General features: G+C 39.5%; 1 protein-coding gene across 1 annotated transcript; it reads left to right on the top strand.

Annotated features, from left to right (window-relative positions):
• Window positions 1-505: 505 nt before the first annotated feature.
• On the top strand, window positions 506-16,125 carry rbbp8l (retinoblastoma binding protein 8-like). Its single transcript, XM_072367197.1, has 14 exons — window positions 506-581; window positions 4,265-4,353; window positions 4,435-4,477; window positions 6,106-6,201; window positions 7,138-7,250; window positions 7,405-7,480; window positions 7,961-8,130; window positions 8,217-8,260; window positions 9,009-9,088; window positions 11,302-12,028; window positions 12,109-12,205; window positions 14,392-14,456; window positions 14,618-14,756; window positions 16,009-16,125. Exons 1-14 carry the CDS (start codon window positions 577-579, stop codon window positions 16,068-16,070), a joined length of 1,806 nt encoding a protein of 601 aa, XP_072223298.1. The 5' UTR covers window positions 506-576; the 3' UTR covers window positions 16,071-16,125.
• The last annotated feature ends 3,459 nt before the right edge of the window (window positions 16,126-19,584 follow it).

Here is a 19,584-nt window from a genome sequence, read left to right as displayed (position 1 = left end):
CTTTATTGAGTGTTTGGATGATGAACGTTACAAGTTACTGTCCATCGAGTGTGTCATCACACATCCATACAGTTGTAAAGAAGGTAAATTAAGCTTTGGCCTCACTGAGTCTTCCACTTTCTTTTACTACCCTGTGGGTAATTATATTTGTTAATATTTAGTCAGAGTAAAGAATGTAATCAGTCGAGCTTGTCATGAACATATAGAATCACAGGCGTCTGCATATAGCATTTCTGCAGCCCAGTTAGTTTTGTCCCTGGATCACCACAGGGCTTTATGGGACCGGTTTAGCCAGTTATGTCAGATTTCAGCAGAACAGGAATATCAAGGGAGAACTTGCCCAGGCCTCACTGTTTGTGTTCCTCAAGGGGACGACTGCTCCAACCGGTTTTCTTGGGTGGAGAGATGAGAGAGAGAAAAAGAGTGAGGTGGAGGGGGGGGGGTGTATGGGGCGTTCTCCTTTACCTTATTCTCTTTGCTTTTTCCTCTTTATCACACTTTCTCTCACATCTGCGAGTTCTGCAGCAAGAGCCAAGAAACCGTCCCGAGAACGGCTGAGACGGCGTTCCTGGCTGTATGTGGTGAGTTGACTGACGTCTGATATCTGCCTGAGGACCATAATAAGTTGGCTTACAGATGTGTAAAGTAGCTGCAGGTATATGCTGCAAGGACAGAGGTTGCATGTGAGAAACGTTTATGGCCTTATCACTTTGGTCATGCTTATTTGTGAGGATTCAGGGGAGTTTTAGGTTCAGTTATCACAGAATGCTGTCATAAAATCTCCTCATTTACTGTATGTATACTGTAAAAAATTCTAAGACAACAAAAAGTTACACAGGCCTTTAATTCAGAGTAGATTTTGTAGAACACTAGACATAACACGTGAGTTCGTAGGCTTGTGTTTGTGTAAGAAGGAGTTCAAGTGTGACAAAGGGAAGGTTTTATATTAGAACATGTCAATAATCAGAACTACAGCCTCGTTATCTCACCACATGTCTTCCTGTAGTTATCACAGTATAAGCAAAGATATTTGACTCAGATCCAGTCCCACTATTGGAAGGACATGTGAGTCTCAAAAGCAAAAGTGCACCTTTACATTATTTAAGACAGCATCGGTCAATGTTGTGATTGCGACTGACGTCTGAGCAGCAAATTGTCCTCTCACACAACTCAGGTCTGGTTTCGGTCAAACCACAAACCTCCCGAGCAGATAGAGGGTGTTTGACAAAGGCTTTACATGAAAGCTGCAGAAGAGAAACGTGTCTCCAGTGTTCTCTGTATCCCTCTATAGGTGTGTGACATCCAGGACTGCATGTTTTGCGCACAACGTGGTAATGTCTCTGACAAGAGAGGAGGAAATGTGATGTTGTTAGTGGTAGAGTTTAAGTACGAGTGTATGGGAAATACAAGATAACTATGCAAGTAATAATTTTACGTGTCTGTGGGTGTGTGTGAGTAATGATCTGGAGATAGCAGAGCCAGCAACTTAACGCAGACAGGTCTTTTCTTGCTCTGCTGAGGTGATCTGAACAGCTTCTTTCCTAACATATCCTGACATGTCAAGAGAGCTGTATCCACACTGATTGTAATGCTAAATAATAGTACTTGGTGCATGTATTAGTGATGCAAGTGATTGTGTCAGTGTTTGTGTGCATGTGTCAACTTGTACTCCTCATGTTTAGGGGCCATAAATATATTCACTATCACATAGCTGGGACCTGCCTCCTAATAGAGGTTCCTATAATCTAAATCATTATATTTTGGTACGAAGGCTTGTAAAGTTCTTGATGTTGAGTTCAGTGTTAAGGATTAAGGGTTACCGATTATTAAGCTAAATCAATCTGCAAAAAAAAAGCAAAAAAACATCTTGGAAAGCAAGGTACTTTGTATGCTGCCAGTGCTTTAGAACCTACTCCATTAATCCTGATTTATTTTATACTGTATGGTACATGAAAATTATTCACTTTAGAAATAACACTGATTCAAGCCTAAAAGTGACAAAATTAGACTATTTTGTTCAGTTTTAAACCAAACCATTTAACCGTTTTCTTATAAAATCACATCTTTTCTCTAAATGTGCAGATTATCAACTCTGGTTGGTTATTAAACATTAAAAACTTAAGCTGGTGCATCCAATTTCTGGAGACTAACTGTGGAATCCATTTTCATTGTTGTTGGGATGCCATCATCTGTCATCATCATGGCCTTCTTTGAAACTTTCCCATGACCCATCACACCTCTTGGAAGTCTTTGCAAACGACTACGACGCTTCACAAATTTTAAACATGCAGCTTCTTTTAGTAGCTTGAATTCTCACAACACAAACTCTTCCTGTAAGACACTACATGCTGGAGAGGAAGGCAACACAATTGTTCTTGAACGCTAAAATGCGTCTTTGTGTGATATATAGTATGAATTCGGATAGATTTGAATGCAAAAATTGAAGTAATTGTAAAGCTCATTTATATTCTTGCCTCAACATTTTGCCTTTATCTTAGAAATTGGTTTTAAATCACTTTGTTTGAGGTGGGTAAAAAGGATGTTAGTGATTTGTCTTTGAGTGCTTAACAAACAGATGCAAACAGTACAGAGAAGGTATTTTACAAGTGCAGGACAGCAAGGCACTGATACCTTACTTGAAATTAGGAAATTAGGAAAATACCTTCAAATAATCAGCTAATGTGTGTATAATCAAGCGTTATGTATTAAAATGTCAAGACATTCATCTGGAAGATTTTCTAGAAGATTTTCTAGAAAGTTTTTGTGTTTTTGAGTCATCTTCTTCAAACCTGAGGTGATCTTTCGTATTATATTTACAGCAACCAGTTTTTAGTGTTCTTGATGCTGTTAAGATGTTTCACGTCTGGAAAGACCTTAACTTGGAACACTGATTTTTATAATGATGTACATTTCTGTGTGTTATCTTGTGCAACCTCAGCCATCAGTACTGTGGCAGAGGATTTCTACTATGAATCCACAAAGTACCAACAGTCTCAGAAAGGTGAGGTCAGGCAAGCCCGTATGTTGTATGTAAAATATTGGAAGAACCAGTACTGGCAACTTGCTGGGTGGGGGTTTTGCATGTACTGTGAAATGGTGAACTAGTTAAATAAGAAGCCTGTGCAAATTAAAGCAGAATAGACAGGACTGAGTGAAGAGCTGCTTCTCTTGGTCACCACGGCGCCAGAAGTAAATAACCTGTTGGCGATTCTTAATTTTGGACGGTGGGAGGAAGCCGAAGCATAACCATAAACCCTTCCGCTGTGAGGCAACAGTGCTAATTGACACCCCACCCTGCAGCCTGCCTCTAATCCAAGAAAACTATATCGTAATGCAATGCATTTGTCCAGATAGTTTGTAGAATTTAAAACAGCAACAAAGCTGAAATAACGACTAAAAACAAACATTATACTTTAAAATGAAGTTACTCGAAGTGGTCAGGACAGGACTCAGGCTTGACTCTCATAACATCAAATTTGCATGACTATTTGCTGTGAAACTGGCTTGTCCAAACAAGTGCGAAACAGAGAATGACATAGATAGAGTAAATAACCAGAAAAGGAAGTGTCATCTGTTGGCAGGCAAATATATGGACGGGGTCAGATCATCATATTCTTCGACAGTCATTAACTGAAAAAGAAAAAAGTTGTCATAATCCAAGCCGTTTCAAGGCCATTTGTAATGATGAAAACTTTTAAGAAATACAGTTGAGTCGAGATTGTTAGTTCAAGAACGAGGCGTTTTCAGCTAAAATCTGTATTACATCCTCTCCTATCATGTTGTATTTAGTGTTGGAGGTGTACGCTGAATAGAGTGATAAAATTATATGAACAATTTGTACCTTTTTTTGTAAACCAAAGTTTAAAACATGACACATCGTATCTACGAACAAATACACAGAGGCTCAAACTGACAAAGCTGATTTTCATGTACTTGAAACATAAACTGCAGACTAAAGTCCCAAACCTGGCAGGGCCGGTCTGACTGGTTTCAATCTTCCTTGATATAACAACAAAAATTGCTTCCAACTGAGTCAAAGCAAAGCTTGCCGTGCTTTATGCTCTCAGGTGCACAGCACAATCCTCAGGCTATAACGCCTGTGCTCTTAACAGCTCTGAAGGAGTTTACATAAGTTTTATCGCTTTGTAAAACATGTGTTGTCAAGTCAGATGGCATCTAATTAATCTAAAAGGAAAACTCTGTTTAATTTAATTCTATCAATTATTAAATTACATTGAAAACTTTTCCTTTTTCTGTCATACAGTAAGAGCTCAAAGGTGACTGACGTGGCAATGGAGAGCTTCGATGACCTTCTCCATAAGCTGCAGGACGTCCATGAGCGAGAGGTGGAGGGTGGGTTGAAATGATGAATGTTTGATTGATTATTTCACATGAAGTCCTCCTAATCAGATGTGTTGTGGGCTTTACCTCCAGGGTGGCAGGTAAAAGTCAAAGAGCTGTCCAACAAGAAGGGCTGGTGAGTGGATTATTCATATTTTTCATTTTCATTTCAACTCTTTGCACCAACGTAATTAGACAGCGTTGACAAGGTGATTGAGATTATCAGTTACCAACTTCAGCTAGAACGGCATCAAGTTTTTGTGGACCAGGCAGCCAGGTGGGAGGGCATGCTGGTCCTGCACCTGGCTCTCTGTTCGTTCATGTCATGCACAGTATGGAAGGAAGCTCAGGTTGTAACAAGTCTGTTACTGAGTCACCAGATCTTTGCCTCATTTCTCCTTGGAAGTGAGTAAAGGAGATGGGAAAATTTTAGAATCTAAACCCAGATATTATTTAAACACACTCTTGATTTAACATTCTAATTCTAAAAAAAGCCCTCGAGCCAAGCGGAATCATCTCCTCATTAGTTAACCACGGTATTTCCCAAAATAGCTAAGTAGTTTTTGCAAATCAGCATTAGGATCCTTTCCACCTTGGAGATTCCTTCACCTGAAACAGACTCCATCTGTTTATGAATCTCAAACTGTAGTGTTTTTATATGGGAGACTTGGAGAAGAGGCCACCTGACTCTACTGTGACTAATGTTATAGAATTAGCATTGTTGTGCCTCATTTCTGGTACATCTGATTTTATAAAGCTGAAGTGAAGATGTTTAAATCCAAATTCTGATTACATGACTATAGTGTCTTGTCTCACTCAAGCATCCATTGAACCCAAAGTCCAGGTGGACTTTTTAAAAACATACCCCACAGGGTGGGAGGCAGTTAAATGTTTTCCATTCATATGCACAAGTGGGTCAACTAGGTGACATTGTGTCAAACCTACTCAAATCACACCTACTGATTTTTCCATCAGTGTCATTCCAAAGTGTTCAGCTTCAGCAGGACGGTCACTGATTATTATCCATATTGAGTCTGAACAATAACAGGTTTGCTCTCAATGTGAACTGAACTGAACATCAAACAGTCAAAAAGTCCATTTTTATATCAACCAAGATGCACATTTTGGTTGCTGCCAGGTGCAACGACGGAGACACAAAAGCAATGTGGTGCAACTTAAAGCTGAAGGCTTAAGCAAGGTCATTGCAAGGGTATAGCTGATTTGCAAAATGTGAATATGAAAATGGTTCCTTTGCCTTTGTAATGAAACTAGCCTTAAGTGCAAGAAACATACAAACTGCCAGCTTCATACATAGAAAGAAATAAATGCATGTTTTATACTAAATCCCTAACATGCTAATTTTTTGCAAACATCAACCTTTTTAATGAACACATAATCCTAATACTCAGTTATTGTTTGTGTTCTGGGACTCAGAGTGTCTGTATTTGATTTTTTTTTTAAACATAAGGTAGTATAGCTTACATGCTGATGAATAGATTATAATGATCTGATAATAGTGATGTACTGTAACCCTGACAGGATTCATTCTGCATGAGGTTTTTATTCTATGAAACTCAAAGGACTTTGTTTTTAAACATACTTATAGAAATATATTTGTTATGTAAAATGACCCTCTGTTGAACAGAAGAGAGTAAGCTGATATTGGATTGCAGCAGCAGCCAAGAAACTAAAAGGAAATAGAATATATCTGTAGTCTTTTGTTGTATGGAAACCAATCTGTGTCAAATGATTTCATGTCAACAGTGATACAAAGCGAATGGAGGAGCTGTTCACCAGAAACCAGCAGATGAAAGAGCAGCAGAGATTACTCACGGAGAACATCAAGACTCTGGAAAATAGGTACTGACCATACAATCTGCTCTTCATTACCGAGTAACTCACCAGAAAATTAGTTTTGGGTCACTGTGGCATCAAAATGATAGTTAAAAAATAATACCACAAAGAAAAAAATACGGTTAACAGATGAGCAAATGTCAAAGAGTCACCGATATTTTGCACAGCAAGGCCCTTTGAGCATGTGAGCATAATAGATAAAGGGCGCATTTTGACCAACAGCACTCTGAACTTAAAGAGCACAAGGCTGTTTTTAAGAAGCTCAAAGATTATTTCAGCCCAGGTCCTTTTGCATTTCCATGGAAGTGTAAGGTACAGGATAGATTGGGAAAATCTGCTGAAGTGTACCATGCTGATCACAAAGCGGCCTATAAAGCAGTCAAACTCAGGTGTCTGTTAATGTTACGCATTTCTCAGGGTTGTTTACGTTATCATCTGTGCCTCACTCGACCGCTGTAGCTGTGAATGACTAATTTTGATAGTCGTGCCTCCAGAAATAACTTCTCCTGGGGTACAACTTAAAGTTAACAGATTTCACAAGCTATTTTAGAAATTAAACCTGAAATAACTGAGACAGAGATGCATAAATAATACAGTGGAAATACTTGGCCAGTCAGAAATGTCCAGCACTATAGCCTTCACCAAGGTGGCTCCGGGTAATTGCAAATTAACTACCTCACTTCTAGGAGCAGTTTTGGGGGTTACATTTCTCCCCTGGAACTCTGTTTAATGCCTGGTTCCTGTGGTGGAAATGGAAGAGTTCCTAGCAAAGTCTTACGCAGTCAAAGAAGGGAACAACATTTGCAGTGAAAAGTGTTTGAGTAATTTCTCCCACTCCCAGAAAGGGGAGTCAGAAGGTCTGTAACAGTTAGTATAGCCTTTTCAAATGACTAAACTTACTTGGTGTGTTTGTGATGTTGCGACTTTCTGCTGCCATTGCAGGCTAAGGGCGGGTCTGTGTGACAGATGCACAGTCACTCAGGACGTAGCCAAAAGAAGACAGCAGGAATTTGAAGCCTCACGGATACAGAGCCTCCAACATATCTCCCTACTGGGTATTCTGTTTACCTTGATCTTAATAATCAACGATACATCCACGCAGTCTTCGTCATAGTCCTCCTCATCGTGCTGGAGAAATTTTACTTTCTTAATTCATTTTCTACATTTCTATTTAAAGAACGCATTTCATGTGCTCTGTCCTGTTCACAGCTGGAGAGATGACCAACCTTAAAAAAGAGAACATCAAACTTAAAGATGAGATCAAGAACTTCAGAGCAGCACTTGAGTGAGTGTATATGATGTTTGATGATAAAGTTTTAGTTTGACTCTGCTCCTTAAAGGAGGCTATAACGTCTCTCTGATTAGAGAAGTTTTTTCAACCTTTGTTTAAACTGGAAATACATTAAGGTACAGAGACCTCATTTATAGTAGTGTTAAGAATACAAAGATATTGTCAAAAAATGGTTATGAAACTTTTGAATGATGAAATTAAACCAATTCAGAGTGAGTGTAGCAACTGAAATTAAATGCAGATGAATCAATCTAAACATGCATAACTGATGGTGGGTATGCACTTTCATTATCTTATTCCAGGCTCAGGAATATGCACAACAAAAGCCAGTGTACTTACAAATGAGTGAGGTTTTGATTTAACTACAGAAGACTTTTGCATAACAAAAAATTCAAACCTTAAATTCTATTATCAACACATTTTGCCCTAAAAAAAAAAGTGTAGCACTGTGTCTCTGTGTGTTTGTGTGTGTAGCAGAGGTCACAGCAACCACACCTCCAACAGCAACACCACCGCAGACGTCAAACGAAACAGCTCCCCTGAACTTTCACACTCCTCTGGACCTGTGGCCCAGCACAGGAGCAGCAGGCAGCCAGCAGATGGGGATGCTGCAGTAAAAACAGAGGCAGACCAAAGAAGTGAAGGTGAGAATGAGGGAGAGTTCATAGCGAAACCGTGTGTGATTGTCTGTTGACTGAGCTGCTCAAGTTTTGTGTCTTTTATTGAACAGAAACTGAACACAGACAGCCGAGAGGAACGAGCCAGAGTAGTTTTGTAAGTGCCTAAATTATCTCACTCTTATATGCTGTCACATTTAGATGCAGTGTGGGATATTTTCTCTGATGCATCTGTACGTCAAAAACTAAATCTTCCTATAATACTGTTGTTCCCTCTGTTGCTCAGACTCTGTAATGCCTAATGCCTGCAACAGGCTTTGTAAATTATCCACATTCATCAGGAACAAGTTATCGTCCAAATTTTGTGACGAAAGGGGACAAGTATAGGAAACAATATCCATTTGTATTCCAGAGAGATCATGATGCCAGTCGAATTCAGTGTCACGGAACATGTTTGGAACATACATGGAATATACTTAAACAAATTTTAAACCCTCTATTACCTGTAGCCCAATATTGCAAGATTGTAAGACCGAATTTAAAGCATACATCAATCAGCCAAAACTTTGTGACCACCTGCTTAATACTGAGTATGAGATCATAACAGGTGTGACGTGCCTGGGTGCAGCAGATCTTTTAGTAGTTTTCAATCTTGTGGTTGACTGGAGGAAGATTTATCCCATAATTATTAAATATGGCTTCTAAACACCCTCCTTCTTTACATTAAGTCTAACTAACTAACTTTAGATTTAGCACATATAGATTAACATTGTCCCAAGCAAATTCTCAGAGTGAAAGTAATTTTTCTTTTTCCAGTCCAATTTTTTTGAATAATTGTATTATGATAGCTACAAGTACATGTTGTGGTTATTTATTGTGCCTCCCAAACTTCTCCTCTTACACAGGAGGTATTCAAGCCTCTGCCAACTCTGCCATCCCCACCCTGGAGGGTCGAACAAAGTGTTAAACGTGGTGGAGAGAGAAGGTGAGTAAAGTCTTTTTTAGTCCTTTTGGAAGCGAGCACTCAGCTTCACCTCTTACACACCACAAAATAAGTAGTACATTTTGATGTTGTCATTTTTAACACACAAGATTACAAAATTACTTCAGGTATGTATCTAAAATGAAAGGGTTAAAGTCTCAATAGGTAAACTGTAATCAGTTATGTTCAATCTTTTCACGGTTGGGATCATATAATCTTATTAATTCACAGCAGAGGTGTTTCTAACTGAGTACAAATGACCTTGAGGTATTTGGAGTAAGTTCATCTTATGATAAGTGTTGGCTGATTTTCCTAAATGCTACAGAAAAGGGTGTGGTGTATAAGGGATGGTCTTGTATGTATGTCTTGCATAGCGTGAGCAACAGTTCTTTTTAGAGTTGTTTCTGCAGCCAGATCTCAATGAAAAAATGTATATTTCGTTCCTGATATTCCTGCTTTGTCCTCATCAGGACTCTAAGCTTGTCCATATTATCTGCCAGTGATCTCACACTTCCCATGATGATCAAGGAAAGAAATACTTTAACCCTATTTCACCTTTTTTTCTCCATTTTGTTCTTGCTCTGCATCCTAGACATCTCCTCTTGAACTCATCTTTATTTGGGGTCATATTCCAGGCACTACTTGGCCTTTGGAAAGCTCTGTTAGCTGCTCCAGTAGGTTAAGATATTTCCTGTTGCCATGGTTATGCATTGTAACAGATGCAAAAAATTGCCAGTTACCAGCAGAAGTCCTTGTAGTACCACAGCATCCAAACCAGCACAGAAAAATGTTTGGAAAATCTGTGTTTTCACGAGAAAAAACCTCAAGAAGATGCAAAGAAAGACAAAGTGTGTCCAGGCTGCTGCTGTAGGTTTTGAGGGCAGTGCCATTCTGGAACTGAAAACACCAAAATTCACCATTTCACCAAATTCACATCTTTCCTTCACGCCATGATTTCCCACTGAGGTCAAGGAAAATTGTTTGGAAAAAGCCCTTCAGAAAAAGGTCATTTGTTTTACTCTATGCCCATAAATCTAAAATCTGAGTGAGAGTGTAAATCCAGTTATGTATAACACATGAGGTTATGTGATGTTCCCCTGAAACCTATTTGTCAGCCTCACAAGCAACACTGTCCTCCAACTGAGAATATGCCCATGGGACATTCTGAAATGGCCTACAATATGGAGAATATGCAACTTCTAGTGGTTCTGAGAGCAAATGCATTACAACTGTAAAGGTGAAACTGTAAAAAAAAAAAATGTACACAAGTCCTAGATTGTAACCTAACCCTTACCTAGTAGTTTTGATTTCTAAGCCTAACTAAGTTTTGTTATTGGCTAAACCCATCAAGAAAGTGATAAAGCTTTGAAGTAGCATCTTGTGTTTACATGTAACCAAGGCAACCAGCAAAATGGCATTCATAAGGATGATAGTCCCACTGTAGGAATAATGTATTTTAACCCTAAACGTCATCTTTTTCTAACCTTAACCAATTAATGTTGTTGCCTTCACCAAACTATGAAGTGACAAGTGTTTTCAGAAAATGTTGCTGGATTATTAACTGAATCTACAGTAAGTTTCAGATTTGAAAAAAAAAGTGCTGACATATGTTGGTCTTGAACTTGTATTCTGCACACGTGAATTACTAAAAGTGCTGCATACTACTGTGTCACCTAACTCCCTTCTATCTCCTTATTCAGTACTTATTCAGGGAAATACTCATGAACGATGTCTGCTCGGATCTAAAACTAGTCATATTTTCCTCCTGTTACGTGTGGGGGCGGTACTTTGCAGTATGCAAACATGGGTCATTTTAAGGGGTGTGAACCAACAGCCCCAATCATTATACCTGTTGGAGGACTTGAATACAAAGCTGTGGTGGACAGTAGCACTTGAAAACATCACTCTTATCATTTTAAGTGTCTTAAGGTTTAAATTTCACAAACGTATTCATTGCATATTTGCTATCCAGAAAATAGTGATAAATTAAATTCATGCACTAAAGCAAATGTTCCTAAGATGCAAATGTAGCAGCAAATAATCTAGCTACTAAAAACAACGAGTCTGCAATTGTCTGCACTTTCTCTTAATAATCTCCACTTTTCATTAAAACAGTTTATATTAAGTTGTCTTCTGGATTCGGGTTTGCCTCATAGTTTTTCAGTATGTTTTTATTACTATGCAATGTATAACACAACACTTGACACTTACTGACCTGCACGGACTTCCCTCTGCTCTTCATATCTTAGAACTGTTGAAGTACTTGACCGGCTTTCCTCCATCCCTCCTCTTCGGAGGAACCCATCTTCCTCACAGAGTGGAGAGGTGAAACCAAACAGGCCTGTGCTCCATGCTCCTATACCCTGCCATCCTAAACCAGTCAAGGGCGGTTCTTTCCCTCTCCACTGGCCCTTATCTGAAACCTCTGACTGGACTGCTGTGGCTGCTGCGGGAATCAACTCCATTGCGCAAAGCCCATCTAGGCTACAACTGCCGCGCTTTCCTAACATTATACCTCCTATCCTACATGCCAGAGGGCCTAGTTTTGGTTCTTCGTGGCAAAAGCGGAGCCCCCCTCAGTACCCAACTAAAGAGCCAACTGTGATCTTCAAGTTGAAGACTCTGACAGAGGGTCCAACTAAGCCCGTAGAGAAAAATGAAAGCCCATCTTGCAAGTCTGAGAAGGTCTCTGGAGAAGGACTTAAAAACACCTGTGATGGGCCTTTGGACCTATCAGATAGAGGGAAGTCCAAATCCAGCCACACACCAAAAGATGATACGCCCATAGCCTCACAGAGTGATGTGAAATTACAAAGAAGCCCAGGCAGTGATGTGAACACTCAGCTCCCAGTATCATCACCTCCACTTGTCCACGTATCGTCCTCCAGCTCAACACCATTCAAACAGCAAGACCAAGAGCCAGCCAGTGATCATAACCATGAGGTAATTTCAGTCTTTTTAGTGAAAAAAATTAAGATTTGTAGGGGAGAAACAGAACTCATGGCATGATTATGTCACTACAGGTTGTCAAAGAGCAAGTGCAGAAAGAGGAGTCGACTGGAAAAATGGACCAAAGCAACGGAATAAAGGTTCCTGTCCTCACTCTTTCATTACGTCCAGGTAAAGAACTTTTATGTCTTTGGGTGCATTCCCATCCACTTTTTTTTATACTCAAAAACCTGAAAATATGGCAAAAAAAGTGCATAGATGATGGCTCAAATTAAGCTTGTGACTTCCAACAGTTTATCTTGACAAACCAGATGACATGCATGACGGTGGAGCAGATTTTCATGAAATTCAATCAAAGATACCACGTTTAAACTTATAAGAATAGGCCTCAATGCTTTAAAGTTAATAAACTCATTGTTTTAGCCATACTTTGCATTACTGCAGCATACAACCCGTTTGAAACATTTGGTTTTAGCTCCTGTCTCTTTAAAATGCCCCCTCCAACAAAGTATGCTCTGCTCTGCTCTCCTGCATCAGAAACTATTGCAGTCCTCTGTAAATGAAGAAAATACATAAAAGGCTGTACTAAGCTTCACAGTCGTGTAGCAGTTAACGCTGTCATTGTAGTACAAAAAGTTTCTGAGTTGACCCTCTTGGTCACCTGGTTTTTTTCTGTGCTTGCATTTGTTTTCTCCAGTTTCTTCTCCTGATCCAAATATAAGTATAGTTATTTTAAATTGGCTTTGAGTAGGACTTCAAAACATATCGACATATCTATCACAAACTACCAGACTCTTAAAATGCATGCTGGCATAGTTGGAAACGTATTTGAAAAACAATCCTTTCCTCCTGAGTTCTTCTTACATACAAACACACATAATTCAGTTATATTAGACTTATGGTAACAGCTGGCGTATATTTTGTCTTTGGTTCCCAGCAGGATGGCTGAATTCATGGCTTTGATATTCATTAAAGTCGATCTTCGCCCCTCTCACCCAGCACTGCACTATGATGCATTTGACCCAAAGACAAACAATTATTTTGTTCTGCCAGAGATTCCATAATAGGGTATACCCTGCCCTCTCAGTATCAGCTGGGATATGCTCCAGCTCCCTAAAACCCTGTATAATTCACACAGTATCGTACAGAAGTCTTCAGCTACCCTTCATTTCTTTATATATTACCAGGAAAGTGGGAAATCGGTGCACTGATTAACTGAAATATGTGTGAGCTGTCACAATGGAGTGCTTTGGACCCAAGAAGCAGATTGTAGGTGGGAGATAAAAACCAAACAGGTTTATTGACAAAGATATAAGTTCTGTGATTAAAACCAGTGAATGTTATTGAGTTCCTGGTTGGAATGACAGTCCAGTAAGTAGTGCTCTGACACGAGGTTGACGAGCGGACAGACAGGTAGGTTTTCCAGGTAAGCCAGGGATGTCCACATCCGGTCCTCGAGGGCCGCCGTCCTGCAGGTTTTAGATGTTTCCCTGCTTCAACACACCTGATTCAGATCAATGCATCATTAGCAGGCTTGTGCAGAACTTAAAATCTTTTGAAGAGATCCATTTCATCTGAATCAGGTGTGTTGAAGCAGGGAAACATCTAAAACCTGCAGGATAGCGGCCCTCGAGGACCAACTTTGGACATCCCTGAGCTAAGCAGAGTTCAAGGTCCAGGGTCTGAGATCTCTGGTAGGTATTTCCAGATTGAGCTCCTCCGAGCTGGCGAGTGCAAGTATGGTTTTACCAACGGTACCACTGAATGAGTTACAACGATCTGTCGCTGAGTGGAGGTGAGACCTGGGTAGAAATGCTGCCAGGCTGATGAGCTTGATGAGGTGAATAATTTTCCAGGCTTCTTGAAGGACATCCCAAAGCTCTTCTTTGGATGTTGGCTGCCTTTTGTTCCGTTCTCTGTCAGGATGATCCCACACTGCTTCAATAATCTTGAGGTCCGGGCTCTGGGGAGGATTCATCCCTCCATAAGACCTGTTGCCACTGATTTTCAGTCCACTTCTTGTGTCATTTGGCATAGCTCAGCCTTTTCTCCCTGTTTCCCTTCCTTAAGAATGGCTTCTTGACAGCCACCCTTCCATGGAGACCATTTCTGATGAGGCTTGGGCCAACAGTAGATGGATCAGCTGAAGGTCCAGATGCATCTCTCAGGTCCTGTGTTTATTTTAGGTTGTGCCTAACAAGCAGCTCCTCTGTTACATGCTGATGGAGACACCTCACTTTGGTGTAAACTGTAGCTGTGTCACACACCGTAGAAAAAAAAAAAAGTTCTTTAAATTTCTGTAAATTATGTGTCACATTTATATTGTACTATATGTTCATGATGTGTTTGTCTTGCAGTGGTGATGCTGGAGACCCTGAGCTCTGCTCTACAAAGGCAAGAGACAACATCATCAAATGGCAAGGTATTTCAGACCAACAAAGCTAACAGCAGGGGCTGTCTTTACACATTAGCTCATTCAGTAATACCAGTTTCATAATAAAACATGAGCTGGCTGTTTAATTCCACTTGATGCAAACGTGTCTTTAGTTTGTGAGCCTTTGTGCTTCTTCTCCATCACCACAGTCATCATCGCCAGTGAATGAGGTAGGGAGCAGTTCGAACGAGCAGGATGAGGATGAGAGTGGGTCAGGACAAGACAGCAATCAGGGCTGCAAGAGGAAGAGGGCATCTGTGGAAACCGACAGTGACTCAGACAAAAACCGTAAGCAGCAGTTTATTTTTAGACTGTGCGCATGTTTTGTTCTTCCTTCATTTTTTCTCTGTCTATCAATTTTCTGATTGTGTGAACATAATATATAACATTCAAAGATAATGTGTCACCCTTGTCTCCTTGAACTCATCGAAATCTCAGAAATAAAACTACAGCCAGGAGTGTTGACATAGCTTACAATAAAGACAAAAAAGTAACAAGATCCATTTAACAGCACCTTTAAACCCAGTTCCTGTGTCATTTGACATAATTAACATATTATATATGGTATGTAGCTGTTTCAAAGCTTTCCAGATAACATCTACAAAGTTTTGGGGGCTGTATGTGTATGTGTGTCTGTTCTCCAGGAAGTCACAACCCATACCAAAAAAAGGCCTGCACTACACCCTTCATAATTTGCAAAGGCATTAGGGCTATGTAAAAACAGTAAAGTTGTCAGTACTTATGCAACAGACAGAGCTGTAAAGCAGCACAAGGCAGCTTTTTCTTCTGTTTTGGTCCGTTACAAAATAGGTAAACACAATACTAACAAGCTGTGAGGGGGCAGAACGTCCACCATATGTCATTCTGTAGGGTTACATTTGGTTACAGGGACATTATTTGCGGGACTGTCAAAATTAGAAATTAAAATATGAACTTCTCGCCAGACTGCTGAAAACTCATACCTGACCAAGGACCAAGAAAAGCGGACGTTCCTTTAAGGTTCGACCTACGTCTCATTCACAACTTCACACCGAGACTTGTTGAGGATGTCAAAAAACATCCAGCGAATGTCCTGCTCAGAATGTCGTAATGGGAATTGGTAGTGGACGTCATAAAAGTCATGTAGATGTCCGGGGCATCTTTCATCACCATTTCAGTCATACATGAGTCAATAACTCGACTCGGCTCCAGTGTTTGTGTGCTGAGACGAACACAGTGGTCCAGTTAAATAGCCAGGTCAAACACGAACTGTAACTCAACTCAGCTGTGCATGTAAGCTAGGCTAACAACCTCTTGGCCTTAATATCTTATTGGTGTTTCAGTAGTTTTCAAGTCATAGTTGCATCTTGCAATTCTATATTTTTCCACCATTTCAACTTGGTAAATAAAAGTAGCATGATTAGCTGAAAAATAGGATATCTTTGGAAAGGTAAAATCACTATTGTCCTTCTATCTATTTCCCTTCATTCAATAACCACCATAGGAAAAGTAGTTTTATAGAAACTCTTTAAAAACTCTTTTCTTTTTTCATCTCTCACAGATATTCATCATGAGAGGAGGATCAAAATCACAATGAGAACCGATGAGAGGAGTCCTAGCTAAAGAGGATGTTATCACACTGTTATCAGGTTATAATTTCACAGAGATCTGTTGTAACTTTTTTTAATTCTTTTTTTTTCTACCATGAGGGCACGAAGCAAGCTGTAAATACAAAACTCAGCATACAATACACACCCAGCAGACATGCAGCAAACGCAGCATTCATTTGTGTCTCCTTTCCGTTCGCCTAATGAATGCTAGTCCAACATTCACTCTTTTTCGCTCTGCTTCACTCTCCAACAGAACCTGAGGCAAATATCTCTTTTACTGCCAAAGGCGCCACTGTATTTGTCTGCTCGGTGCTAACTCTTCCTTTGGGTTGGTAGTGCTCAGAGTGTTAAGATAGTTTTGGTGAAAACAGCCATAGGCTGTGGCTGAAAATTAACCTGGTAGAAATGTTTCACCGAAACAGTAAAGTTTAGAGTCGTGAAATGGGTACAATGAGTATGATGTTGCTAAAAGAAATATATATAAGAAGTTAAGTAATCCTCTGCTAAAAAAATCTCCATGGTGAAGTTATTATAAATCTAACAATAACGTAAGTTAATAATATAATATATACAACATATAATGTATATATGATTTACACAATAGTTAGCCACCAAACTGCTTCATCGGAAAGACTAAAGGTTCAATTAATTAATTAATCTATGTAAAGAAATCTAGAATCCCAGGATTTTAGAGAATTCCTCTTTTTTTTTATATAAGCCTTAACTTTCTTTTACAGATTTTTGACTATGTAGGGGCAGCAGAAACAGGTTGATGAACTTTTATAGACATTATTGAATATTGCCTTGTATACATTCAGCAGACGTAGAGTGACAGTAGGGGCCATTTGCAGTTATTCACTGTGATCAGAGCAGTGGAAATGAATAACAAGATCTCCGCAGAGCTGAGGCTTTCTGCAAATCGGAGACCAGCAACTTTCAAGTGTTGGAACTATGTTTTTAGTGAAAATGAGAGCAGCTGTGTTTTCATTGCAGGCTGTTAGAATAATTGAGTTTTAATATAAAGATGCCAGTGGCCTTTCTAACTCAGAAAGGATTCATTAAACAATTGACTTTTGGACTTTCCTCTCATATTTCCCCCTGCCACCATCATTTTTCCTACATGCACAGAAGGAGAGGATGAGGTGAGGTTTGCTCATTTGGTTGTAATCTGCATATGACGCCACTAGGTGTTCCTGTGCAATACACACAGGACCTTTTGTACACAAAGGGCATTTTTAAATGTCACAGTTTTTCTGTAACAGACTCAGGCTTTCTCTTAAGAGTGGGAACAGGAGTAAGTTAAAGAATGGGGAAACAGACTTAAAGTCTAAAGAAAGTTTAAAAAAAAATGTTTTGTTACTCCTGTGTGTCACCAAAAGCAGCAATAGTTTACTTCTTAATTATTATTTTGCAGCTTAGCGAAAAAATATGTAGAAATTAAATTTCTCCGTCCATGCAACCCGATCTCATTACGGAATATGTAATAACTACGTTGGTCCACAGTGCCAAACGTTTTACAATAAAAGCTAAAAATGATAAATTCTATCTATGGTTGCATTTCCCTGATTCCTGTTCCTTTCTAAATCAAGGACAGAGCTTACGGCATCTCTCTATGGCATGACGTGGATGTTCAACATCTTGCAACGTCTGTCAAGGTTGTTACATTTGCAGTTGCAGTTTATTATGAAATATTGACCTGAACAAGGCACAAAAGCCTCTTACACAGGAAGAATAGAGCATCAGTATGTCCAGCACTTTCAATCGTGGTACAACAACAGTTTTTCAGTTCCTTGTTTTTCTTAACAAGTGCTTTTCTTTCTGAGCCACCCGCTGTTTGCACAACACAGTTACACTGGTAGGATTAGGCTGCCCGGATTCCTGGTTAAGTTTAGGCACTACGGCTACGTGGTTAGGATTAGAAATCAAACGAACTTGGTTAAGCTTTGGAAAATAATCATAGTTTTGGCTAGAATACGTTCTTTCACAGCTCTATTGTTACATTACAGCACTTCCTTTTGTTGGTCGCCTAGGTGGCGCTTCAACATGAGATTTCATATGCACTCGTTTAAGACTTAAGTGTGAATGTTGACGTGAATGTAAATACAAATCAGCCTTCTCTTGAGAGAGAACGTGTAATAGCTATGCAGATCCACAGAGCAGAGCGCTGGGCCTTCACAAAAAGACTTGACTGCACTCATATTCCTTTGCCTTTACGGAGATTACATGATGACATATGTTTAACGTCGACCCACATTCTCACTACATGATAATAGTCAACTCCCACCTATCGCTGCATGATAACATTCAGCTGCAATGTTTTGTGGGGAAAAAACAGACATTTCCATTCTCACTCGTGAATGGTTAGGGTTAGATATATAAAACATATAATTAAGGTTCAAACTGTATATAAGTAGTTAGGGCTTACATGTTTCAATGTTCATGGATCAACATTATGGTAATGTCATGTAAATGTTTGCATATACAAAACAACAGCCTACGTGTGGTTTGCCTGAATTAGTCCACTACATTTTGGACATGAGTGTAAATGTACCAACTGCCCCGCTTGTGAGACTTTGCTGTAACACAAGCAATTTTTCCAACCACCCCTCTGTTGAAGGGCAGACCAATTAGACACAGTCAGGCTTAGAAAGTCACACATTTTGCAACACATACCAGCACATTTTCAAAAAGCCCCGCTCGTATAGCACCATTGCATACAATCAGCTGAAGATGATGAGTTTTCTGAGACAAGTTACTAAGAAATCACATTTAAACAATAGTTTTAGCCTTGTCCATCTCCTTCTCTGCATTTGATGGTTCAAACTGTTCAGAAGTGCCAACACCTTAAACCATGAACTGTTTCCTACCTCTTCTGTAAGTAGCTATTGCTGCTTTGTGAAACCTATAAATGCCAAAGTATCTTTTGACTTCTGGTTTTACAGCACCATTTTTTACAGCCAAACCAAGCAACCCAATAAGAGCTGGGGTGTCACCTGCTGATGCCTTAAACATTAATCTCACTTTCCTGGCATGACTGTCATTGCTCAGCTATTTTTTGCAACTGATACTCCCTTCCCCCTGATCTTTAACTAAGAAATACAGGAGGGGGACAGAAAAACATGTTCCTCTTCCTCTTTTTCATTTTCAGAATGTACATATTTTGCAAGCATCAAGTTTCCACTCACAGCTGTGACAGCTGAAGGTGTAAAAAAAAAAAAAACATTAACAGAGTCTGTTAAAAAAAATATAATAAAAAATAGTACATTTTGTCTTTGCATACATTCATTTAGTCAAAAGACAGAATCATTTGGTATCTGTTAGAAATATAAGATCGTTATTTATCTGTGATGTCTTTTGTCAAAAGTACATACTTCTTGTTTTTCTGTGTTAACCCCCAGGCTCTATGTGCAGTCCTAATGTTCTATTGATTTATACTGTTTCTATTATGTTCCTCCGATGTCATTAAAGTCCATTCGATAGTGTTTTTTCAGTGATCAGTGGACAAAATAGCCCTTCCCTGCCATTTC

Source organism: Leuresthes tenuis, unplaced genomic scaffold (assembly GCF_036924035.1).
Source record: "Leuresthes tenuis unplaced genomic scaffold, fLeuTen1.0.hap1 SCAF_16, whole genome shotgun sequence".
NCBI classification, from domain to species: domain Eukaryota; kingdom Metazoa; phylum Chordata; class Actinopteri; order Atheriniformes; family Atherinopsidae; genus Leuresthes; species Leuresthes tenuis.
This window is presented reverse-complemented; position numbering and strand designations above follow the sequence as displayed.